The sequence below is a fragment of the Chlamydotis macqueenii genome, chromosome 1 (genome assembly GCF_036417535.1).
Source record: "Chlamydotis macqueenii isolate bChlMac1 chromosome 1, bChlMac1.mat, whole genome shotgun sequence".
NCBI classification, from domain to species: Eukaryota; Metazoa; Chordata; class Aves; order Otidiformes; family Otididae; genus Chlamydotis; species Chlamydotis macqueenii.
Window position 1 is genome coordinate 213,811,377 of NC_141556.1, and position 25,439 is coordinate 213,836,815.

Sequence of the window (25,439 nt, forward strand, 5' to 3'; positions counted from 1 at the left end):
GGTGTGTTCGGTTTGGGGTCTAAAGAGAGACTTGGTCTGGTTCTTCCACTCATTTGAAACGTTTAGATGCACGTCTCCAAGAGGCCATGCACGGCCTGGACTCATCCTGGCATCGCACGCATATGTGCTCTCCCAGCCCTTTCTGGGCAGCCTGGGGCTGAGCAAATCTCTCGTTTTCCGGGCTGAGCTGGCTAAGGAGCATCCCTCACCGTGTGACATCTGCAGGGAGCGGTGGCTTCCTGGGGTCCACGCATCCGGCTGCCCTCCTACGGCCATACCCTGGGTCATCTCAGCTTGAATCTCCCCGAGGACCCACAGGTTATTCTGGAGCAGGAGGGGAAGGAAGTGAATTCAAAGTGAATTCAAAGAGAACAAGTGGTTTTTGGAAACAAAGGGATTCCAGGGTGGGACCCTGCGCTGGTCCCTGTGGTGTCACTGCTGGGAGCCGAGCGCGCAAATAATGACCCAGAAAACGACTGTAAAATGGCTTTTCCCCCCACCACCGGTGGGAATTTGCTCCTGAGCATCTCTGTGGCTCTTGTCTGCTGGGTCCTTCATGAGGAACAGATAAAAAATGGGATACACAGGATGCTATGAGTGTCCTGCCACCCCATCCCATAAACCAACCTCTGAATGGGGGAACCAGAGCAAAATCCACCGTGGTGCCAGGCTGTGCATCCACCTTCAGGCTGAGCTGCTGGGTTTTCCCAGCAATTTCCCAAAATTTGGGTGGAAACTGGCCACCACGATCCAACTGCCCATGCCCACTGCGTCCCACCACGCTGCTACAAGAGGTCCATGCATGGTTGGACCTACGCCTGCCCGGCTCTTCACCAGCTCTGCAAATAGAGAAATGAGCCTTTTTCAGGGCGGCCTCTCCCTGAGCGCTATTTTAGGCTTGGACCATTACGTGGATGGGTCGCTGCCGCTGTTTTTAGGAAGTCTTGGTTTCGGGACACGTGCTTACCTGCTCTCTTGGACACCAGGATCAGCGCACAACCCCTTCCAGCAGCACCAGCCACGCTCAGGGCAAAACCTCTCCTCCTGGCCACCTCTTCCAGCACCTCCTGTTGTTGCAGCTCACTCAGAGCCACCAAAATCCAGCTTTTAAATAAGATCTTGTGGGGTTTTTAAGTCTCAGTCTTATTTACTATTTTCTGGGCAGTCCCAAACGAAGATGCAGAAGAGGCAGCGGCAAAAAGCGCAGAGAAATTTGGCAGAAAACTCGGCATCTAAGAAATCCATCGGTGGGGTCGGCAGTAGCAAAGCTGAGGATGATGCCTGCCGGCGAGGAAGGCTGACCCCACCAGCCTGTGGCATCATTGTGATCCCCCCCCTCCTCCTTCCCTTCGCCGGCTGCGGTGCAGAACCACGTCCACCTCCGCCGCACGCCTATGGGGAATCGGCTTGTGTTGCCCACAGCACACGTAGGCCAAGCCGCCGAGCTTAATTTTAACATGCCAGCCCTGGTGCGTTGTGTTTGTGTTTATTTAAGGCCTTTAGAGAAGCAACACCGTCGGCCACAACGAGATCCTTGTGCTTCGGGGCCCAGCAGCCAGCTCCTGCCGCCTGGGAGGTCGTGGCAGCACCCGAATTGCTCGCTCATTGAAGAGGGGACGTGCTTGGAGTTTGCAAACACCTCCGAAAATGCTGGGTGGTGTAGGAGCTTGGAGGAAAAATGAGTGGCTTGAAGCTGGACACCTCCATCACCCTCCTGCTCTGAAGCTCTGCGGCTGGAGGTGGTGGAGGGCTGGGGCATCGCGTGCGCTTGGTGGGGAGGAAATGAAAGCCAGGCTAAAAAAAAAAATCCCCAGCCACTGCTGGAGAATAAAAAATAGACACCCAGATGGCTAAAGCCGCAGAGCACAGCCCTCTCTGCACTGAAGCAATGTGGAAGAGATCAAGTCTCGCTGCTTCCAGTTGGTTGCTCCAGCAAACATCATGAGCAGCTGATGTCCAGGATGTGGCCCTGGACAGTAAAGGTCCCCTGTGTCCCGTCTGCACCTGCTTGTTGGTTCTTGTTGTAGGGATGAGTGGAAAAATGCTGGAAGGTGCCTTTCTGTGCTCTCCACTCACTCGCCCATCGTGGTGTCCGTGGCTTTTGGGTGCTGCTCACTCAAATGCCAGAGCATCCTGCTGTCCCAGCAGCCATGGGGATGGCAGGAGGAGATTCATACAGGAGCGCATGCATATGATGGACAGACAGAGGTACTGGCTCACAGTGCTTTTCCAGCCCCAACTCCCACCACCAACACACTGGTGGGTGAGAAGCTCAACACGAGCCGGCAACGTGCGCTCACAGCCCAGAAACCAACGGCACCCTGGGCTGCACCCCCACAGCGTGGGCAGCAGGGCGAGGGAGGGGATTCTGCCCCTCTGCTCCGCTCTGGGGAGACCCCCCTGCAGCGCTGCGTCCAGCTCTGGAGCCCCCAGCATCAGAAGGACGTGGAGCTGCTGGAGAGGGTCCAGAGGAGGCCACGCAGATGCTGAGAGGGCTGGAGCAGCTCTGCTGTGAGGCCGGGCTGAGAGAGCTGGGGCTGTTCAGCCTGGAGAAGAGGAGGCTCCGGGGAGAGCTGAGAGCGGCTCCCAGTGCCCAAAGGGGGCTGCAGGAAAGGTGGGGAGAGACTCTTCAGCAGGGCCTGCTGGGACAGGGCGAGGGGTGGTGGTTTTAAACTAATAAGATAGATTCAGACTACAAATAAGGAAGAGATTTTTTTTTTCCAGTGAAGGTGGTGAGACACTGTCCCAGGCTGCCCAGAGAGGCGGTGGATGCCCCATCCCTGGAAACATTCCAGGCCAGGTTGGCCGGGGCTCTGAGCAACCTGATGTGGTTGGAGATGTCCCTGCTCCTTGCAGGGGGGTTGGACTGGATGGACTTTGAAGGTCCCTTCCCACCCAAGCCATCCCATGGGATGTCCCTCCTGCATACCCGGTGACACAGGGCACATTTCTGCCTCCCAGTTAGGTGGCTGAATATCTTACCAGCTGAGAGACCATGAGAAGTGATCAAATGCCCATGGCATGGATCAGGGCATTGGTTTACACTTATGTAGATTTGGTTGAGCATTGGTGACCCTGTCCTCTCCCACCAACAAATGTGAGACAGGTCTGCAGAGCTCAACGTCTGCAAACTTCCCTCCTTGCTTCCACTTAAAAAAAAAAAAGAAAAAAAAAGAAAAAAAAAAAGGCAAGGAAAATGAGACCTGATTTGTCTCAAGTGCTTCTGCCAATGTCCCCCTGCCCGCGCCATCGGTTTAAGCTGCACCCATGGGTGCAGCCCAGGGCTCTGCCGTGGTCACCCTGACCTTCCCGATCGTCCCATTCCCGTATCGCATTCCTCCTCGCTAGACAACATGGAAATGTTGTGAGAGTGTCTTAGAAACCTGCATCTCTGCCAAAACGGTTGAAAAATGAAGCCGTGAAGGGAAACGCGGGGCCGCTTGCCAGCTCGGCTCGAACGGGTACCGCTGCTCGCCTCCGTCTTCTGAGCTGCAGCTGCACAAATCATTCGCTTCTTGGCTGGATTTAAAACATCTGCCTCTTTCTTCGGCTTGTTTGAGCTGCTTTGGAGCTGGAAAACGGAGATTTTGGAGGAGGGAGACTCTTGGTTTGGGTCCCCTGGGCAATGGGTGACCGTCCCCTGCGTGAAGGATGGAAAGGAGTAAGGTGGGTTAGGGTGGACATCAGAGGGTAACAACCCTCCTCCCGTGTCCCTCGCACCAAAAATGGGTGGAGAAAGGTGAGAAAATGCAAAAGAAGGGGAAGGAAAGGCTTTTCCTTGCAGTGGGCAGCGAAGCTGGGAAGCTCCTCCTTGCTGGAAGCTGCTGGGACTTCAACCAGGCTTGGAAAAGGTCTGATGGCAAGAGGACTCTCCAGGGGACCACTTCCCCGCTCCAAACAAGCTTTTAGAAAAACATCTCCTCTTGCTTATTGAAGCATCCAGCCGCGAGCCGCCGACCGAACCTCTCAGCTTGCCGTGGCCGTAATTAATCTCTCCTTGAAGCAAAAAAGCCGCCCACCTCTTGTCTCGAGCCGTTTGGCTTTTATCTCGCGGTGGAAGAGCTGCGGGTGTTCAAACCTCAGTGGATCAGGCCGGGGGAGACGGCGCCGGGCAGGGGCTTCCGAGCAGCAGCGATGGCTCTGCAGGCGTTCAAGGACAGACAACAAATCTCTGGAGGTCATCCACATCTCCATCCACCACCTCTGGACATCATCCCTCCTTCAGAGGGAGCCAGGGCGAAGGATTTGGAGGATGAAACCAAGGTGCTATGGTCTGGTTAACCCAACCTTTCCTCAGGAAGCTTTTCCAAATCCCAGAGAGACCGGCTGGCATCCCGGCTCGGGCACTGCTGGGCAGCTTCACCGGTCTGAGCCTCGCTCAACGGCTCTGCCCAGGCAGCTCCCTCCCTCCGAGCAAGGAACAAGCTTGTCCTTCCTCCCTTATCAGCCCCAAATAGCTGCGACGTGATGTATTGTTTTCCCTCCTCAAACAAATTACATCAGAAGAAGGAAACAGGCAACTTTTTTTGTTGTTGTTTTCTGGCATGGAGGTCCCTCAGTGAGATCTCTGCACCACCCTTTTTGTGCCAGACATTCATCTCATGTCCTCTTTGCACCAGCTAATGCCTCCTTTGCTGGCTCCTGCTTTCAGCTTCTGCATAACAGATGGCACCAGTGCCCTTCTCCTCCTTCCTCGGGGGCTTTATTGTCCCCCCCCCACCTCCAGCCGCATCCAGGAGGTCGAAGGAGCCCCTGCGTGAAATGGGATCCAGCTGGAGAAGGAGGATCTGGCTTCCGTCCACGGACACAGATGGGGAATACACGGGGGAGCGCTGGGGCACGCTCTGCGCTCGCGGCAGTGGAAAACAACTGGGCCACCTGCGTGTCATCCGGCCTCATCCTGCCCAGAAACACTCCAGCCCCCCTCCAAATTTGAAGGTTTTCCATCCCGGGTAAGCGAACCCCACTGGGAAGGTAGAATTGAACCTGGTCACTGCTTCACTTGGGCATCAAACATCTGCAGGGAGAGGGTAGGCTACGAGGATGGTGGTGGCCCTCCATAGCTTCCTGCAGCTTCCTGGGTGTCTGTGTCACTCCAGGGTGGAATGGGGACAGACCCCAGAATACCTCTGTAGGGTGTCTGGGGGACACGGGGTATACAACTGCCCAGCTCACACCCACAGCACCCAAACTCAACGTCTTTCCTAGAAATTTAGGACCCCTGAAGTACTTCTTTTCCATAGTATGGTCCAGTTTGCCCTTAAATGTCTGTGGATGTTTTGGATCCCGGCAGAGGGTCTGCTACGCTCTGCAGGAGATGGACCCCTATTTGGGGTTGAACTCAACCCCCAGCAGCTCAGAGGAGAAGACATGGCGAGCAGCAAACCTTCTGCCACGTCTTCCTGGCTTCAGCAATCTCTTCTTTTTTGGGTGAAAAATCCCAATGCCTGGGATGCAAGACGTGCAGCATCCCCTTTCCCAAGGGTTTACCTGTATCCCCAAGGAAGAAGCATGGCTTCCAGGAGTCACAGAATCATGGAATGGTTTGGGTGGGAAGGGACCTTCAAAGCCCACCCAGCCCAACCCCCCTGCCAGGAGCAGGGACATCTCCAACCACATCAGGTTGCTCAGAGCCCCGGCCAACCTGGCCTGGAATGTTTCCAGGGATGGGGCACCCACCGCCTCTCTGGGCAACCTGGGACAGTGAACAAAAATGAGAGTGGAGCAGGAGAAGCTGTGATGAATCAGGTCCCCGAATTTACTCTTCTCTAAAATAATTTCCCCCAGCACAGGGAGTTGACCAAAGCGGCTGGTTTTGACTTGACAGCTCGCTGACTGATCGGTGGGAACCAGTCCTGAGAGCTAAAATTAGAGCCAAAAGTTGGCCTCAGAGCCCCTTTACCATCTCGTGTCCCCCATCCCTCCGCTTCCCTTGGAAATTAAGCTGTCTTGCGGCGAGGGATGTGCTGCAGGGCAGTGTCACCCGGGGTGTGCTGGCACCCGGGGCTGGATGGGGCACAGCTTGGTGTCACCCGCCACGGGACAGTGTCCCACATCAGGGTGGCCGTGGCAGGAGCCTCAAACGGGGCTCATCCAGCTGGGTCAGGGGCATTTTTTTTCCCTTCCTGGGACCCTGTTACCCCTGTCTGGCTGCTCCGTGCTCTGTGTAAGGGGCACCCCGGGGTGAAGGGGGGGTCACCAGGGCACTCCTGGGGGGGCTGGGGGCAGCTCTCTGAAGACCCTGGGTGCCGAGGGGTTGGATGCAGTGGGGGTGACTGGTTCCAGCCTCGAGTGGGTGGGATCCAGCCCTGATCCCATCCATGGTCCCATCCCTGGATGGGGGGGGGGGGTGCTCCTGTTGTAGCCAGATCCCCAGTCCCATCCCCAGTCCCATCCATAGTCCCATCTTCGGGGTGGGAGGCAAAAGGGGGGAGCGGTTGAGGTCTTGTACTGGTCCCAGCCCCGGAACCGGCCCCGAGTGGGGAGGTCTGGCCCTGGTCCCAACCCCGGGGTGGGGGGGATCTGGTCCCAGTCCCATCCGTGGCCCCATCCCCGGGGTGGAGGGCAAAGAGGGGAGCGTTTGGGGTCCTGTTCCGGTCCCAGCACTGGTCCCAGCCCCGGGGACAGGGAGTCTGGTCCCAGTCCCATCCCCGGTCCCATCCATCGTCCCATCCTGGGGTGGGGGGCAAAGGGCAGAGCGGTTGGGGTCCTGTCCCTGTTCCAGCCCTGGGGGCGGGGGGCAGGTCTGGCCCCGGTCCCAGCCCCGGGTTGGGGGGGAAGGGGCGGTCCTGGCCCGGTCCTGCCCCGTTCCCAACCCCCGGGAGGGCGGTGCTGCCCCACGCCCGGCCCCTCTCCCGCTGACCGGTTCACACGCGAGAGCCGTGGGGCATCGCGACCGGACACCCGGGGGTAGGGAAGGACCGAACCCCCCCGGGATGGAGCTGCCTCCGCCGCCAGCCTGAGGGGAGCGGGACGATCAGCACGGACCCACGCGGGACGGAGTCACCCGGGACGGAGCCACCCGGCTCGGCAGCGCCCGGTGAGCGGAGCCGGGGGATCGGGAAGAGGGTGGTGGAGGGGGGGAGGAGGGGGGCACGCACGCACCCCTCTGCACACACGGACATGAGTGGGGAGGACACGCTCATACCCCTGTGTATGTACACGGACACGGGTGGCGGGGACATGCACACACACGCAAATGGGTGGAGGGGACACGCACACCCCCCCAGTGCACACACACGGACATGGACACGGGTGGGAGACAGACAGGCACACACATGCACATGGGTGGGACACGCTTACACCCCTGTGCGCACATACGTGGACACGAGTTGGGGGGACACGCTCACACCCCCGTGCGCGCACACACACACGGACACGAGTGGGGGACACACACAGACACACAAGGGTGGCACTTGCTGCTGGGTGGGTGACATGGGTGACGCAGGGTCCCCGTGCACCCAAAGCAAGGAGCCAGGCACCCCGATTCCCCGCCTCGGCGTGGGGTGCAGCTCACACCCCACACCCTGCGCCTTAAAACTGCCCCCAAACTGCCCCAAAGACGCGGCGGTCAGCGCAGCCGCGGCCAGCGAGCCGCCGGCGTCGGCTCCAAGCTGAGGAAGCCTCCTGGGCTTCCGTTGCGCCTCTCCGCCTGAATTATTTGATTGTTTCCGCATTAATTCCCAATAATTCTCGTCGGCCGCTCGGTTTCTCCCTTTCCCGGGGGAGTTCGCTGGCTGTTTATCCGGGGTTTCCTGTACACACCTCTGGTCAAAGCCGCCGAGCTGACTCCCTGCTTTCCTCCAGCTTGTGTCTTTCCACCTTTTTTTTTTGCGCGCTGAGATCCCTGTGTAATTTCTTTGGAGATCGCTTTGAGTTGCGCCGGGATCGATGAGACCCTGGCTTCAAACCCTTTGACCCCTTTCCGTAGCTCCTAACCCCCCAAAAACGCCTTTTTTCCCCCCGGAGCTGGGCACAGGGCGGCATCGCTGCGGGAGCGACGTTAAGGGCGAAATTTCTCTTTCTGCTCCTGTTTTCTTATCGGCTCCTTGCAAAACCCATTTGGCAACCCGCTGCCTTCCTGCGCGCGAGGTGGGGGGCGGCCAACTCCGCTCCCGGGGGGCTGCCGGCGCTGGGGGCTGCCGAAATTGGGCCGTTCCGTTACCGTCGGGCATGCGTCCCAAGTTCCTCTTCCTCATTTATACCCACGTGAAGGGAACTTTGGCCTTCGGCCTCGCTGCCTGGTGGGCTAAGGAGCTCCGGAGTGAGGGGGGAGGCTCCTAAATACCCTGCCGAGCTCCGGAGCACATCCGCATCCCGGGTTATAAAACCCTGGAAAGTATTTCAGGCTGTCCTGGCACCGGATGGCTTTACCCCATCTCTGCCCGCTGTGATTTTTATCTCCGGTTCTTGACACGAAGCCAAAGCCGCGAATAGTTGGCCGGCAGCGGAGCGTGCTGCCGGCCGCGCCGCCGGCCCTCCTTCATCCCGAATATCCCCCGTTAAAGCCTTAACGGGCACCGATCCGCGAAGCGAAGACCCTATTTTTGCTCCTGTGGGATGCTCCTTATGGAGGAGCAAGCTGTCCCCCCGATGTCTGCCCCGCGTGGGGTTTTTCTGGGGTTTGCTGCTGCTTTGGCGTCGCAGCAACCGCCGCTGTCGTGGTGGAGCCCGATAATTGCGTTATCCTCGGGCTCGGATGCTGGTTATCTCCCGGATGGGCCGAGGGCGTTTGGTTTTGCCGGGGTGGGGGTGTTCATGGGTGACTCCCTTGGTTTGGGCAGGCGGCTGGTTGTTCGCCGTGGAAATGTCTTTTTTCCCCGAGATACGGGGCTTGTAGGGTAAAACAAGAGTTACCAAAAGCTGGCGATCAGCCACAAAGTGGTCCCACACTCTTCTCCCATTGCTTCCTCCGGTGAGCACCGGAAAATCACGGAGGGCAGGTGATGCAGGGGAAAAACACGCAGGGAGCATCGCCTTCGCTGTAGCAGGAAGGGAAATATTGATAAAGAGATTAAATATTGGCCAGGGTGATATTTACTTCCGGCAGGATCCGTCCCTGGAGACCCGCCATGCTGGGAACCGCGTCGGGTTCCACCGAACGAACGCGAGCGGTGTTCATTACGGACGCACGCTGGCGCCGGTGGGTTGGATGCTTTTATCTGATTCGCTCTAAAGCCGCAGCTTCTCTTAATCCGGACTGACTTCCCGCGGTGCGGACGGAGGCAGGAGGTCTGGGTACCGCAGGGACGCAGAGGCTAGAAGGGGGATGGATCCAAATTGGATTTCAGGGAGTTTCTTGGGGGAAACCAGAAATTCCCAGAAAAAAAATCATTTGGCTCAAGGCAAAACATTTTATTTCACCTACAAACAAGGTCATAATGTTCTTTTTAAGTTGTTATATCTTTTATCCAGATGCTCTCTCTCCTTTTTAGCTTAAGTTACTGAAAAAACCCTCTAGGAAACCAAAACTCCCCCAGAAAAATATTTTTCATGGACAAAACAAATGCAAATCTGCTGCTTCTCAGCCTGGGGGCAGGAGGGGAAACTGAGGCACGAGGATGCTTCACTGGAGCAGCTCCCTTTCTGCCAGTGCTTTCCAAGGTGCTTTTTGAGGGAAAAGAAGAGAAATACGGATTCTTTGCAAGCTTATTTTGAGAGGAATGAGGTTTTTTGGTTATTTTAGGGATGGGGAAAGGGTAGGTCAGACCTGTGGGGGATAAAAGAGGGACGATGCCTGGATGATGGGTAAAGCACCTTAAGCTGCTTAAAGCTTGATTTTGGGTATCCTGGAAACGTCTCTTGGAGGCATCCTGCCTTGGAATCACCGGGGAGCGACGCGGGTGGTGGGACCGGGACGACTGGAGATGTCCTCGGCCCACGCTGGTGGCCGGAGCCAGCCCGGAGGAGAAAGGCGCTGAAGGTCACCGCGGCAGAGAGGAGCCAAAGAGAAAGGGCAGATGGAAGCCAGGCAGTTTGGCCAGGCTCAAATTTCAGCCTGATCCCATCTCCCCGTCTCCCGACCGGACAGGCTCGGTAGCATCCCAACGCGCCGCCTGTTTGCTTTTGGTTGCGGAGTGTTTCAACCGCCGTCCCAAAGGAGAGAAAAAAACCATGCCAGGTCGTTTGCTTCCCAGCGTTTCGGGCAGTTCCTGATCCGGAGCGAGGATTTTGATGAGTCTACTAGAAACGAGGGGAGGGAAAACACCCACGCTCTCTCTGTGTCTGGCGCGAAGGAGTCGGTGGCGAAGATGCGGTAAAGGCATCGTGGTTTGAATCTCCGACGTAAAATGACGGGAGCTGCGGTCGCAGTCGGTGCGTCCACACGGCGCGGGTTCCATTTCCCAGAGCTGCGTCTGTGAGGTCCTGCCGGTAAATGAATCCCCATTAATTACTCGGGAAGGTCAGTTAAACCTCGCCGCCCGCCCCGTGAAAACACGTTCGTCGCGGCCGTGATTGGGCTGCGCTTCATTGGCTTTCGCGACTTTGCTTCTGCTGGCAGGTCCCCAAGCACAGAACATGGCCAGGTGGGTGATGATTGCTGGGATGACACTGGGAATTTTGAAAAAAAAATGGGGCAAAACCCAGAATTTAAGCCCTTTGCTGGGGGATTCAGTGCCCAACCCGCAGTTCCCCTGTGCTGGCCCTGGGTGCTGGCCACCCATCAGCTGCCCATGACCTTCTCCGATGACAGCCCCCTCCTTCCCCGTGTTGACTCATCTAAATGTCCCCTGCCCGACCGTGGTAGATATTGTTACGGGGGTGTTTTGGGATGCTGACATCACAGGCACATGCCTGTGGGTATATATATTTGAGGGCGTGTGGCTGCTGGGATTGCAACACCGATCTGCCTGGGCTCCTCTCACCCCACAGCTCCTCTCATCCCAGGGCTCCTCTCATCCCAAGGCTCCTCTCCCATGCAATCTTCATCCACTACAGCTGATGGTACCTGTTTTCTGAGGAAAAAAAAAAACACCCCAAAACATGTCCCATGGGATAAAAAGGTCCAAGGTCATGCTGCAAAAAGAGAGGTGGTCCAGCCGTTGCAACCAGATTCATCCAGACCCAACACATGGTCCAGCATGGAGAAAGCTGGTTGGGATGATGCTTTTTAGGTGGCTGGAGGGCGTCTAAAAAGCTGTGCGTGATCACCTGCATTCAACACCAGTGGAAAATAAACCTCCTGTCATGACCCAAGGAAGGGCCGGGAGAGCTGATGAAGCAGATGCAGGTGGTCCTCACAGAAGCCTTGTGGTAGGTTTGCTTTTACAGAATCATAGAGCAGTTTGGGTGGGAAGGGACCTTCAAAGCCCACCCAGCCCAACCCCCCTGCAAGGAGCAGGGACATCTCCAACCACATCAGGTTGCTCAGAGCCCCGGCCAACCTGGCCTGGAATGTTTCCAGGGATGGGGCATCCACCACCTCTCTGGGCAACCTGGGACAGTGCTCCACCACCCTCAGGGTAAAAAAATTTACCTAATATCCAATCTAAATCTGCCTCCCTCTATTTTGAAACCACCACCCCTCGTCCTGTCCCAGCAGGCCCTGCTGAAGAGTCTCTCCCCACCTTTCCTGCAGCCCCCTTTGGGCACTGGGAGCCGCTCTCAGCTCTCCCCGGAGCCTCCTCTTCTCCAGGCTGAACAGCCCCAGCTCTCTCAGCCCGGCCTCACAGCAGAGCTGCTCCAGCCCTCTCAGCATCTGCGTGGCCTCCTCTGGACCCTCTCCAGCAGCTCCACGTCCTTCTGCTGTTGGGGGCTCCAGAGCTGGACGCAGCGCTGCAGGGGGGTCTCCCCAGAGCGGGGCAGAGGGGCAGAATCCCCTCCCTCGCCCTGCTGCCCACGCTGTGGGGGTGCAGCCCAGGGTGCCGTTGGTTTCTGGGCTGTGAGCGCACGTTGCTGGCTCGTGTTGAGCTTCTCACCCACCAGCTCCCCCAAGTCCCTTTCCTCAGGGCTGCTCTCCATCCATTCTCCACCCAGCCATAGAAGTATTTACCCAGCTTGGCATCCTCAGGGGTCGCCGTTGCTTTCTCCCTCCCCTTGTCCCCGCCGGGGTCTCGATGCGTTGCTGTAGGAGCTGGCATTCGTGCCGTCCGGCCCGTAGGCAGAGGAAAGGGCAGCTGCCAGCTTTTGTGCCTTGGCCGGCTGCATCCTCTCCAGCTCACTTGCTGCGGATGCAACGGGGTCGGAGGCGAGGGGGTGGACTGCAGCCACGGCCCCGACAGACACAGCGGGTTTTGTCCTAGGGGTTCTGGGCAAAAGTGAGGGAAAAAAAAGAAAAAAAAAGGAAGGCTTTTGCATTTGCAGAAGAAAAGGGAGGGAGAGGATGACGGCAAGGACAAGGCTGCCTTGTGAGCGGGGATTTGTCTCTGTGATTACCCCGTTCAAGCCAACCAGAGGAGCCCTTGTCCTGAAGATGGAGATGTGCATCTTGGCACATCCGTGGCCCCAGCACGGCCTGGGGCAGCCCGTGCTGCCCTGCATGCCAGAGGAGATTCTCCACCTTGGCTTATGGATGGGTTTCAAATGCCTTGTTGGGTTTTTGGGGAGGTGCACTGGAAGATGGGGTGACCTTGCCCCCATGGGTGCTTCAGCGCTGGGTGTCGGGTTATGTGCAGGGGCAGAGGGGATGAGTAGGTGTGTGGAGAAGCCACGTGCAAGGCTGAAGCCTCTGGAGCTTTGTAACCCTTCCCTGCACCTTTTAGGGCATCTTTGTATGGCTTCTCTTGGTCATGGTGGCCTGCCTGACCCAGGCAACCTCCTTTTCATTGGCCGCAGACCTGCAAAACTCAGAGAGAAGGAAAAAGTTGGGGAGAAGAACAGCTGGAAAGTGTTTTCGCATCTGCCCAAGCACTGTCAACCCTCTCCATCCGCAGGGACAACCCCATTGCCGAGGACTTGACGGAATCAGAATGTAGGGTAATGGGACCAAAGCTGAACCAGGCGCAGGAAGAGCAAAACCCTGGGGCCAGGACAGAGTAAGATTAGTCCTGGCTCATCATGTTCATCGCAGAGTGGTTCCCAAAGTTCTATTTGGGTTTTTGCAGATGTTGCAGATTAGTCAAGGTGTGAGCGTGCGTGCGGTTTCTGCCCGTGTTCTTGGGAAGCGTGAGCCTCGGCCAGCGGTGCCTGTGGTCTGCTCCAAGGGGAAAAGCAGCAAAATGAGGGAAACATCATCAGAGATCATGTCCCTGCCACATCTGGACAGGTTGTTTGATCCAATCCTTGAAGCAAGGACTGGTGTCATCCCCACGTGATGGGCTGGAGGCATCACTTCACTCCTCCATCAGTTTTGAGTTGTCAAGGTGTTTTTTAATGCCATGGTGCTTGGCTTCAGGGAGAGATCACCCAGGCTGGCAGCTTCTAGGAGACCCTCACTGCCTCCTTCCCTGCAGGATCCAGATTGGAGGGAGGTGCAGGATAGCTCTGGGTCAAAAGAGAGGACATCGCCATGCTGTCCCACAGCATGGTGGCACCAGGTTAGACCTGAACATTTTAGCTGAGAAGGTTGGTATTGCTCTTTTTCACTTAAAATCATGGTGGCATTTGGGTCATTCAAAGGACACCTTTACTCAACCCTTTTCTCCTGCAGTAGCTCCCAGTTTCTGAGCTCCTGCGCTGGCTTCGTTTCCCCGTAACGCCGTTTATGCGGGCTGCCTGTAACAGGGTACAGCAGTGAGGTCAAACCGGCTGGTTTTACGGGAAAGGGAGGCAAATGCATTTTAATTTGATTCCTGGCTGATGGGCTTGCCGGGTGATCATGTGTCGGCTGGGTCGTGGGCTGTCCTCGACGCACAAAAGGGCCCTTGTCCCTCCTGACACAGACAATGCCAGACTCTGTGTGTCTGCAGAGACTCTTTCGAGTCCATTTTTCTCGTCTCAACTGGTTGTTCCCATGCATAAACCAGCTTTGCACAAGCATGGGCAGACTTTTGGGTGGTGGTGATGCTGGAGGAGCAGGACTCAAGGCCAGAAAGCAGGACCAGCGAGATGACCATCATCAGCCCACCACTAAAACCCATTATAAACCCATCATCATCATCATCAACAACAACAATCAACCCAGGCAGAGCCCCTGTGGTAGAGAACACCCTCCCTTTGGCAAGGTTTGATTGCAGTGGCCTCCAGATGTTGTGATGATGTTTTGTCTACCAGAAGGAGCTGAGGACCTCTAAAATCAGGGCCCTGCCAGTCACGGGGATTGCTCGCTGAAGAGCATGTTTCCCTTTTCTTGCCTTTTCTGCCTGGGGTTTAGTAGGACCCACCTTTCATGGTGCTCAGCTGAGTCACTTCTCGTGGATGGCTAAGCACAGAATGGAGCATCTTTCCTGTTCTGTAGCTCAGGAGACCAATTTCCTGCATGAACCTGGTGGGATTGGGACATCGAACTGGGCTACAGGACATCTGAGTTGGACTCCAAGGTGTGGCCTGGGATGTGTTGGTGTCTTCAGAGCAGCTTAGTTCCTCCTCTGGGCTCCAGATGCAAAATGAGGATAAATAAAACTCCTTTTATCTGGTTGACCCTAAGTCCTCCATGCTAGAGACTACCTCGGTTGTGTGAACATCCACCACAGTGAGGCCATGGTCTTTGTGGGTATGCAATCTGCTGGCAGGAGGCACCCGCTGCCACCTCTTGAGTCATTGTCACCTGCACTGAGATGGCCCTGCCTGCCAGACAGCAACCTGTGCTTGTGGGTGGCTTTTGGATAGACACCACCAAGCTTTGATGGCAGTGTTGGTGGGAGGAGAAGGGAAGGGTAGAGCAATCGTATAGAGTAATATTGACAGCATGGACCACACAACGTGCTACAGCGTTGTGGCACTGGGGTTTTCTCATCTAACCCATCCCTTCCAGGGACTCCTCACCTCCATGTCCTTACAGCCTCATTGCTTTCCCCCCAGGGTGATGGCGAACCTAACGATTCCTCCAGCCTGGACCAGAGTCATCAACAGCTCCTTGGACCCAGATGGCGCAGGAGACAACACCTACAAGTGCATATTTGATGAAGACTTCAAGTATGTTCTGCTGCCTGTCTCCTACGGCATCGTGTGCGTGGTGGGGCTCTTCCTCAACCTGCTGGCCCTCTATGCCTTCATCTTCAGGATCAAGACCTGGAATGCCTCCACTACATACATGTTCAACCTGGCTGTGTCTGACACACTCTATGTTGTCTCCCTGCCCCTCCTGGTGTATTATTATGCCGTCGGGGACAACTGGCCCTTCAGCGTGGGCTTGTGTAAGATAGTCCGCTTCTTGTTCTACACCAACCTCTACTGCAGCATCCTTTTCCTCCTCTGCATCAGCATCCATCGATTCCTGGGCATCTGTTTCCCGTTGAAGTCACTGCAGTGGGGACACGTTCGCTACGCCCGGAGGGTTTCGGTCATCGTATGGGTGGTGACCGTTGTGTGCCAGTCACCCGTGCTCTTCTTCGTCACCACCAGCGTGAAGCGTGACACCATCACCTGCCATGACACGTCCAGCAAGGACCTCTTTGGCCAGTTTGTCATTTACAGTTCGGTGATGCTGGTGCTGCTCTTCTGCATCCCTTTCCTCATCATCATCGTCTGCTACTGCCTAATGGCCCGGAGGCTGCTGCAACCCACACGGGGGATGTCCCGACTGTCCCGATCTAAAAAGAAGTCGGTCAAGATGATAATCATTGTCTTGGTGGTCTTCATCGTTTGTTTTCTTCCTTTCCACGTCACTCGTACCTTGTACTACTCCTTCCGAAGCTGGGACTTGAGCTGTCAGACCCTCAACGCTATCAATTTAGTCTACAAGGTGACTCGTCCCCTAGCTAGCACCAACAGCTGCTTGGATCCCATTTTGTATTTCCTAGCAGGACAACGATTTATGAAGTTTGCGGGCAACAAAATGCCAGGGAAGCCTCAAAATGAAACGGCGCTGGGCATCATGCCCAACAGTCACCAGGGAACCAGCAACGACACAGACACGTTATCCAAGGGTGTGAAATCCTAGCTCACGGGCAGCACCGTCTCCGTGACAGAAGGTTATGAAGGAAGGTCAGGATGCTTCAGGGGCCGATGCTTTTGGTGTTCGCAGTGCCTTGGCTTGCACCCATTTCTGCTGGCAGAGCCGGGAGGGGACTCCCAGCTCCTGTCCAAGGGCTGGCTTCCCATTAAAAAGGGTGCTGGTGGACTCTCCATCCTACTGGCTTATACTGGTACTGTCCCACTGGAGTTTACTGGTACCATTAAGCAGATCCCCTGTAGGTTTCTCCAGTGGGGTCAACATCTTCCAAAAGACCCATTAGTGCTTCCCAACAGTAACGTTCACCCTTGAAAAGCTTTTAGGAACACGTGGCTTTCTCTCAGCTGTTCACGTTAATAATCACCTCCAGCTCGTTAGGATTCAGGGTGAGCTCTTCGTGTCTTGTTTTTAACCCTCTTGCTAGTGACTCATGTTTCCAGTGAAGAAGTGAAGACTGTTGCTCATTCCCTTGGCTTCGTGCTGCCACATCCTCATTGCTGCTCAGAGGTCATGGCACTCTGTGACCGTCAACAGCTTGCTGTGACCCAAAATGCTGCCCAGATGCTGTTGTCTGGTCTCCCCATAACCCCAGTAATCCCAGTGCTCCACTGGAGCCAGTCAGCATATCCCTCACTGACAGCGTGGACCTCCCCTGGGGAATCTGGCAGCGCTAAACCCTGGGTTTAGGAGCCGTACCAGTAAATGTGGTGCTAAGCTTAACCCCAGACTGTCTAGATTTGGCCTTGCATCCCACATCAACCAGGACAGTTCAAAGCAAACTGAAGGAAATACCCACAAAACACTTCACCAAAAGGTCCACTTAGTCTTTCTCTGCGTAATTACTGGGTTAGAGAACCAAAAGCCCAGGGCCATGGTTTCCTTGCCCAGTCATGCCACGAGGATGCTGATTCCTCACCCCAAAAATGAAAATTGCTTGTGCTGCAGCACTGGAGGAGTCATATTTTGTGAAAGCAGTCCTGGCTCTATTTTAGGATTAGACAAACACTTTTGATCCTAGTTTACACCAATTCCTCAGCCATATTCTTAGTTTCTCCCATCCCTCCTTCTTATGAAGTGGCTTGGTGGAGATAAAGACACATCGCGACGTAACCAGCTGGGTTCAGCCAACAGCAACTGGGAGGTTCATGGTCAACTGGGAGGTTCTTGTGGTCCCGGCTTGGTGGAGCCAAGGTCCCATGGAGTGCTCTTGTCCCAGCCAACAATGTCACAGCCACAGGAGGCAAAGGAGGGGACTGTTTCAGCCTTGAACACCATCAGCAAAAAAAAAAAAAAAAAAAAAAAGGACATTTATAGTGTGGTTCATCTCATCCTTGAGTGAACTTTTAGGATAGGGTTGGGTTAGGACTTGCACGGTGGTAGCACCTTTTTTGCCTTGTGCCTGTGAAGGGAACTTGGCTTTATGGGGAGGGTCACAGCGTAGACACTGGGGCGAGACAAATAATTGGGAGAAATCAGTTCAACCGAGGCGCTAGACTGGTACAAACGTTACCGCAGGCCAGGTCTTGCCTGGTGTCCCGCACTTGCCAAAAAGCAGTGTGAGCACCACGTTATGTGCTCTGATTAATTCAACAAAAATGTGCTCAACGCTCACTCCCGCGGTTCTGCTTGGCGATCCCACCTTTCTCCGAGCTGGCATCAGTCGACTTCAAACCGTCGCCTTGGGCAACACTGCCGGTCCCATCAAGGAGGTCCCTCCGTGTCCTGGTCCCACACGAGCTAGCAGCACTCTTAAGATGGAGAGCGGTTGGAGAGGTACCAACTGGAAATTTATATATAGATTTTTTTTTGTTTGTAAAAGCACTAACTTATACTAAAAAAAAAAGAAAAAGAAGTGAGTTTTGTGACAATGACTGTACATTTTTATTTTTGTAACATGCAGACACCTCAGATTTCTTATAGTAAATAAATTTATTTCTACTATGAGCACTCTTCTGCTGTCTCCTCCGATGTGTACAAAGAAGAGGGGGTACTAGGGCTAGAAACTGGGTTGTTGACCATCATAGACATGTTTCAAGCTCCAATGGTTTGGGAGGGTGAATCCAGCTGTCCACATAGCTGTCCACAGTAGATACCCTCCAGCATCTGAACTCCTGTAGGAATCCATGGAGGAGGTGGTCACCCTGAGACAGGTCTTCTCATCCTTGATCAAGGTGAGATGGAGAGGTCTGCTGGAGCATCCCCAAACCCAGGAGCTCATTGGGGAGGGTTTCACTTTATCTTGCTGCTGTCTCCCCTTTTCCAAAAAGCCCAGTAACACCAGTGCTCATCCTGCATCCTTGCTTCTCAGAGACAGGAAGACCTGGAGGAGCAGGTCAGCTGTCTCAGATGAGAATTTGCTGTGGAGACAGGTTGGAGCATCCTAGTACACCCCAGGATGGCTCCTTATAGCTGATCAGAGGAAACCTCTGGACCTCAAAAGCCACCAAGCAGGTCTTCAGTCCTCTCCGTAACCCATCCCCAGTGGGGTCATGCATCTCCTTGTAGTGTGCCCATGGGTTTTGCACTGCAGGTCTGCCCTGTAACTGCACAGAACTGACCCAAAACCTCTCATTTACCCCTTAAAGGCCTGGCAAAGATTCAGGCAGAGTGGAAAATGCCCTACAGGAGATCACTGCAGGGCTTCACAGGGGCCAAAAAACCCCTGGTAGCACCACGAATTCAACAGCCAATCTTTTTGGTTGTATCTCCATGGACTTGGTGGGTAGCTTCTCCTATGCCTCTCCTGTTGAAGACCAGGAGAAGTTGCTAGATTAAGTAATTAATCAATGAGTCTCTTAGTAATTGATCTCCCATCCCATAGACCACATTTTTTTCCCGCTTCACTCAGCAACTCACAGAGCCACCAGACCAAACTCCGTGTGTTGAAGTGAAACCTCTTGTTCTCAAAGGCTCCTCTCCTTCCCCTACAGACCCCAGAGGAAGAAGGTTTCCCAAACCTCACCACAGTCCCCATGAAAAAGTACGTATTTTGTTCTCCGTGGTTTTTGCTGGGTCTTTCTCTGTTGACGAGTAATGAGGTTCTTAGGACGCGCTCATCTCAGCTGATGAATTTATTAAAAACTTTGATCAAGTCACCTTGAAACCTGCCCGGCAGTAACCTGAGCAGCTCAAACTCCTTCACTCTCACCCCAAGCCTGATTTCTCCAGGCTTCAAATAAGTTTTGCACCTTTTTGCTGCATCTGATCTCCCAGTGATGTCTTTAAGATGGAGACGGGGTAACTGCCCTTCACCCTGCAGTGTGGGATGGGGAAGAACTTCATGGTCTCCTGGACCACAGGAGAAAGGTCTCTCTTTTAAAAAACTTTCTAGCCCTGGTAGTTGCCGAAACATGAAGACTCAAAAGCATAAGCCAAAGAAATAGCTGCAAGCCCCCAAATTGCTAAGTCATAGAATCATAGAATTCATGGAATGGTTTGGGTTGGAAGGGACCTTCAAAGGCCGTCCAGTCCAACCCTCTGCAAGGAGCAGGGACATCTCCAACCACATCAGGTTGCTCAGAGCCCCGGCCAACCTGGCCTGGAATGTTTCCAGGGATGGGGCATCCACCACCTCTCTGGGTAGCCTGGGACAGTGTCCCACCACCCTCAGTGTAAAAAATTTTTTCCTAATATCCAATCTAAATCTGCCTCCGTCTGTTTTGAAACCATCATCCCAAAACATTTTCTCTGAAAACCCTTCTTGATTTTCAGCCCAGGTTTTGGAGTCCCACCCTGGAGTGAACGCCATGCGGACGAGCGGCTCGCACGTGAAGAGCTGTAGCTTATGGGATTTACAGCATCGCTCCCAAGCTTTTCCTGCAATAACTTCTCAGTCTTCACGCCAGTGCTGACTCATGTGAGTCACTCAAATCCAAGAATGAGAATTAAGCGAGGCTAACATCCCTTGATGGGGAGCGCAGAGATCGTGCGGTTACTTCAGAGGGAAAAACCAAACCCACTTTTTCTGAGTCTCTCTCAGCACTGGGAGCAGAAAATGAAAGTTAAGAGCACTGATGGTTTCCTGCCAAGCAAACAAATCTCCTGCGTGGGCTGGAGGGAGGCACGCTTCTGCTAGACCTTCCCAGCATCCACGTGCAGGGCTTTTCCTTCCCAATCATGCCTTTCTAGGAAGCAGACCCTTAATCTGGCAGAGGCAGGCAGCAGGCCATCTCGGTACGTCGGCTTCTTTTTCGAGTAGTGAGGCTTGGTTTCATTTTTCTTCTGCTTTTCCTCCTCCCCGGGGCTTGATTTTCTAAGGAATAAATCTGTCTGCCCCTCCGAGTGGTTACTGATTTAGTTGGTCAATTCAACAGGTCTCTGTCCCATTGAGCTGCTCTGGGTTTCATAGAAAACAGCTTGCCGTGCAAAGAAAGACCCAAAGGAGTCCTCACCCAGCAGCTCAACCTTGATATTAGACACCGGTGAATCCCCATCCACTTCCCCCATGCTACAGCCTATCATGGCTTGGGAAGGTGCCCATCACACCATCAATGATGAGCAGGGCAGGGTGATGGACGGTGCCCCAGAGTCATCCAGGAGGCCGACGCTGTGTTCAAACAAAGGGAGGTGGTTCCCAAATCCCACAGACTAATCAGAATTGCAGAAATCGCCCCAAACGGATGGGCCGCGGCAGCGTTTTCTTTGGAAGAAACCAAACCGGTGGGTGTTTGAAATAACATGCCTGTCACTCGGCGTTGTGAGGAGTTTATTTTAAGTCTTTCATGGGTTTAATACCAATGTTTGCAGACTCCTTGGCAAATAAATGCTCGGGAAAGCCTGAAAGCTTAAAATATCCTTTTTTTTTTTTTTTTCCCTTTCTCCCCAAATACCTGTGATTTTAAGCACTGGCTAAACACCAGCATCTTGGTGTGTGTTTTGGAGAGCAGCTGGGCTGTCACGTTGCGAATGCACACACACACACGTAGACGAGCACCTGTGCGTCCACAAAGCGTCCGTCCCGCGCTCCGGGAGAGGAGCAGGGTTTGAGCCCTCGTGTCCCAGCCCTGCACAGTGCTTGCCCTCCCGAGGGCACGGGAAAGCCTGCAAAACAGCCCTCTGTGCCCCAAAACCTCCAAATTTATACAAGAACAGCAACTCTTCAAAACCTCCCGGCCAGCTGAAAGCTGCCTGGCTGTGGCTCGTCACCCGTGAGATGAGCTGTAAGGTCTCAGCTCGGCACTGGAGGCTCCCACCTTTGCAGCAAAGGATGCGTTGAAGCAGAAAGAAAGGAGTGGGGGGTTTCCAGCTGATGGGATGACCAGTGGGAGACCTTGGAAGACAGTGGGAGATGCATGGAAGACTGCGGTCCTGGTCGTGCAGCCAGCATCCTGTGCTGGTTTTCGAGTGGGAAACCATTTAGCTGAATAGACTGAACCCTGCTGCAGCAGAGTCCTCTGCTGGTGTTAAGGGGATGTGGCAGCAAGGAGCAAGGGCTCCCCACGTCCACCCCCGGGGAAAACGGGGTCCCCCACGGGAGCACTAACAACGCCCTAGGAACATGGCAGGACCACGCCAGGGGACGGGAGCAGAGTCCCGGGCTAGCGGCGGGAGCATCGGGGTGCCGGGGGTGGGTTCCTGTCCTCATGCCAGGATATCCACCCAGGCCGCTCAAGGCAAGGTCCTGGTTTTCATCCATGGGACTTTCCAGGGGATGGAGATGTTTTCTGGTCGCTTTGAAGTTCCCCTTGAGAGATGGCCAGGGAATCAGCCCTTCCTCCCGTGGCTGTGATTTTAAGGTCTGGGATAGAGCCTGGTCACCATCCACCCTTCATCCAGCCGTCCACTCGCTGCTCCATCTCCATCCCTGCCCCCTCATAAAGGCTCGTTTAACATCCTTTCATCCTTTTCTCATCAATACTGGGGCAAGCAGGTTGGAAAGCTGGTGGCCACCGTTGGGTAAAGAGCCCAAGCGCAACCCCAAGCACAAGGATGGAGGTGGAGTCCATTTGAGACCCATGTTGGGAAGGACCTTGGTACGTGTCCTTCACAATGGGAATTTGTCACCATCTCTGCATTTGGAAATGAGTTAATTTTTTGAAAGATGTCCCTGACTGGCCCTTCACCCAGGCTACGAGCCTCTCCACATGGCCTCGTCCATGGCTGGACTGCTGGACCAGCCGTCTTGGTCCCCCAAGCACTCCTGCAATGCCCTCAGTGAAGCTGTGAGCCCAGTACTGGGATGAGGGAACCACGTCAAGCGCTGGCAGGTGCCTGCAAACCTCCTCTGCTGGGATGTGAGAGGATGCAATGCCTTTCTTGAGACCTTCGTTAGGTGAACTACTCCACCACCCGCAGCCGGATGTGGTTCTTCTCCTGCTCCTGCCTTGTGACTGGGTGCGTTTTGCAGCCTGGCAGCGAGACGAGATGCCACGTGGATGCCAGCACAGCCTGTTTGTAAATAGGGTGCGGGTGCAAAGCACAGCGGCTGTTCCCCGTGGCCTGTTGAACGAGTCCATCTAGTCCCAAACAAGCAAATAGGCCTGAGCACCTCGGGATGGGATTGCAAAGCAGGTCACAGCTCCTGGGGGCAGCTGGCTCTTTGGTATGATAGGACCGAAGGATATCATTACCCCTTGCAATAGGACGAGGGGTGATGGTTTTAAAATAGAGGGAGGTAGATTTAGATTGGATATTAGGAAAAAATTTTTTACAATGAGGGTTGTAGAACAGTGGAACAGGTTGCCCAGAGAGGTGGTGGATGCCCCATCCCTGGAAACGTTCAAGGCCAGGCTGGATGAGGCTCTGAGCAACCTGATGTGGTTGGAGATGTCCCTGCTCCTTGCAGGGGGGTTGGACTGGATGACCTTTGAAGGTCCCTTCCAACTCTAACCATTCTATGATTCTATGATTCTATGATCCTGTCGCTGCACACTGCAATTTGCAGGGCCAAGCAGAAAGGTTGCAAGGAGGGGAAGGTGCTCGGGATACGGCTGCGTTTGGTTAGAAGAGCTTCTGGTCCTCCTTGGGCAAAGGATTTGCTGACCTCAGCCTCCATGCTAGGAGAAAGGGGTGTTGCTGGAGCTTTTGGGGAGCTGTTGAACACCCCAGAGCCTGCTGCACGCCCCCATCCCTCTTTGCAGGACCCATATCCACAAGGGGAGGATGCATGGTCTAGGTCCCCAGAGGAACATATCCCACTTGAGTGGACCTCCAAGCATCAGTGGAGAGATGCTTGGAGACCAGTTGTCCCTCCACCAGCCCTATGGGAAACCAGAGGATCTACTCTGGCAAAGCCACCTGTGTTGGTGGCACCTCCATTGAGGTAGCTGCCTGAAGTTCATCAGGACAGGATCAGACGGGATCTAGGAAAGAAATTTATGGAGGACTTAGGTCCAACTCCCTGCTCAGAACAGGCCTAGCTCCAAAATCAGAGCATCCTGGACATGTCTCAATGCACCCCATCTTTGCATCTCAAGGAGGTCCATGGGTGCATGACCAGCCAACTGGGAGTTGGTTGCATGGCCAGCCAACTGGGAGTTGTTACGTGACACAAATTGCCTCTAAACAGCCTGTGCGGCACCACCGGGGCCCTGCACTCAACAAGATGCCAATACTCCAATGGCTCACCCCTCCAAGGATGAGACTTAAAATAACCCAACGGGGCAGCGGGTGGGTGGGCATCGCTCTCACTGCACCATGACTAACGTCCCATCTGCACGTCGATGTCGGCTGTGAACCTCGACCGGCATGCCACAGCTGTGCGAAGGCAGCCAAAAAACCACGAGGGTTTGCCAAGGAAATATTCAAAGCCCTGGAGCAGCCTCCCTGCTGATGCCTTTCCATCTGCTCTTCGTTAGGCAAATGAGCTGTGGGCTCCTGGCTGGGTGGTCTGGGCTCAGAGACCCCTCTGTGGTTGGCTCCTGGGGTGATACACCAGTGGTGGGAAACAACGACAGCGCTGGAAAGCAGAAATTTTCATGGTTGTGGGCCTGGATTGAGCAGCATCCATATGGATGATGCCTCCAGCCAGGGCTGCGGCCAGCGGCAAGCACCCGTGTCCCATGGCCCCGGTTCCAGCTGGTGACTAATACCCCACTGGTCTGAGCCTCATCTAGACTTTCTGGGATCATTTCCTAGAAATTCATCATCCCTTCCCAGGCAATACTTTGAGATGTTGCAACCCATCTCTGCTTTTTGGCATCTGACTGGTGATGCAGGGCTCTCCTCTCCACAGCACGAAGCCTAGAGGAAGAGCCGCCCCTTGTAGCATCAAAATCCCCCTCATCCTCAAAATATATATATATTTTTTTTTGGTCCCAATTAGCAAAGGACTCGCAAGATATGGTAACACCTCAAGCATCTCCAGAAGGCTTCTGGGTTGAAACGTGATATAAAAATTAATTTGTCGCAGCTGTTCTTCCTCCTGGTTGCCCATAGATGGAGGAAGAGAGCTTCACCCTTTTGGGTTCCCTCCTTCAGCAATCTGCTTGATGAGGGTGTGTGGTATTTTGGGGCTGTCCTCCTCCCCGCTTTGGTCCATCGGATGCCTGGTTTGGGTGATTTAATGCCTGTGGTGGGAAAGATGTTGGCCATGACTTGCGCAAGACCCTGCTACCCAATGCCATGCAAACCCATGAGGAAGAGATGGTCCCTCCAGGAGTCCACATACCCTCTTGAGAATCCCAAGAAACATGGTCCTGGGGTAAGCAATGATGCTGGGATAAGCGAACACTGCCCCTCCTGGCTATGATTTTGCCATGAGACAATCCAGGACCCATCTTCTGGGTACACATCCCATAGGATTGCTCCCTTACCACCTCAACCTGGGTGGCCACATCCAACCCACTGGTGGGCATCCCAAAAAGGAGTTGCTTTGGAATAGTCCAGGTCCAAACCATGCCGGCAATGGTGCAATGATTAATCTGGACATTCGCAGCCCGGAGGCGTGGATCCAGCCAATGATGCCCAAGGAGGTTGAGTCGTGAGCACCACAGAGAACCAGGATTTGAAAGACTTCCCCCAAAGAGTTGTTCTGCCAATGTTAGTTGAGAACTGAGATATTTTGTGGGGAATAACTCGACTCCCAGAATATGTCATGATTTTGGGAGATTTTTACCCTTTTCTTCCAAAATGGAGTGGTTGATTCGGGAGGCACGGAAGTATTCTCCTTCCTCCTTTTCTGATACAAAGCAAGGACTTTTCACTTTAAAAAAAGGACAATTTTTCAGCAAAGAAACAGTTTATCTCTTTCTTAAGCGAGCAACCAAAATAGGCAAGGGTTAAAAAACCCAACAGAAACTATTCGCTTTGACCTCCCTTTGACCGGGATCGTGTTTTCCTCACAAATTTTGGTTCAAACACCCCGTCAAAAAAAAAAAAAACACCTCCTGCCCCAGCCTCGCTGCTGGGGCCAGCTTTGTGGGTTTCGTCTGGCTGGGAGTTAATGGGATTATTATGAAACTGGTGGATGCACACTTGACATCGACCCTGTGTGGGAGGAGGAATCAGC

At 54.4% G+C, this 25,439-nt stretch overlaps 1 protein-coding gene across 3 annotated transcripts; it reads left to right on the forward strand.

Moving 5' to 3' along the window:
* Positions 1–6,845: 6,845 nt before the first annotated feature.
* On the forward strand, positions 6,846–20,766 carry P2RY2 (purinergic receptor P2Y2). Of its 3 annotated transcripts, none has more exons than XR_015257529.1 (4): positions 6,846–7,039; positions 14,899–17,764; positions 18,922–18,971; positions 19,703–20,766. XR_015257529.1 is itself a non-coding variant. In XM_086739781.1 (2 exons), exon 2 carries the CDS (start codon positions 14,903–14,905, stop codon positions 15,977–15,979), a length of 1,077 nt encoding a protein of 358 aa, XP_086595907.1. In that variant the 5' UTR covers positions 6,846–7,039; positions 14,899–14,902; the 3' UTR covers positions 15,980–17,935. The 3 variants fall into 3 exon arrangements, 1 of the variants encoding a protein (XP_086595907.1); XR_015257530.1 differs by having other exon boundaries at positions 14,899–16,010; positions 18,921–18,971; XM_086739781.1 differs by lacking the exons at positions 18,922–18,971; positions 19,703–20,766 and having other exon boundaries at positions 14,899–17,935.
* Positions 20,767–25,439: the final 4,673 nt, after the last annotated feature.

What these genes read in the sequence shown, in the direction of transcription:
- P2RY2 (XM_086739781.1), top strand. Translation starts at nt 14,903, where the DNA reads ATGGCGAACCTAACGATTCCTCCAGCCTGGACCAGAGTCATCAACAGC.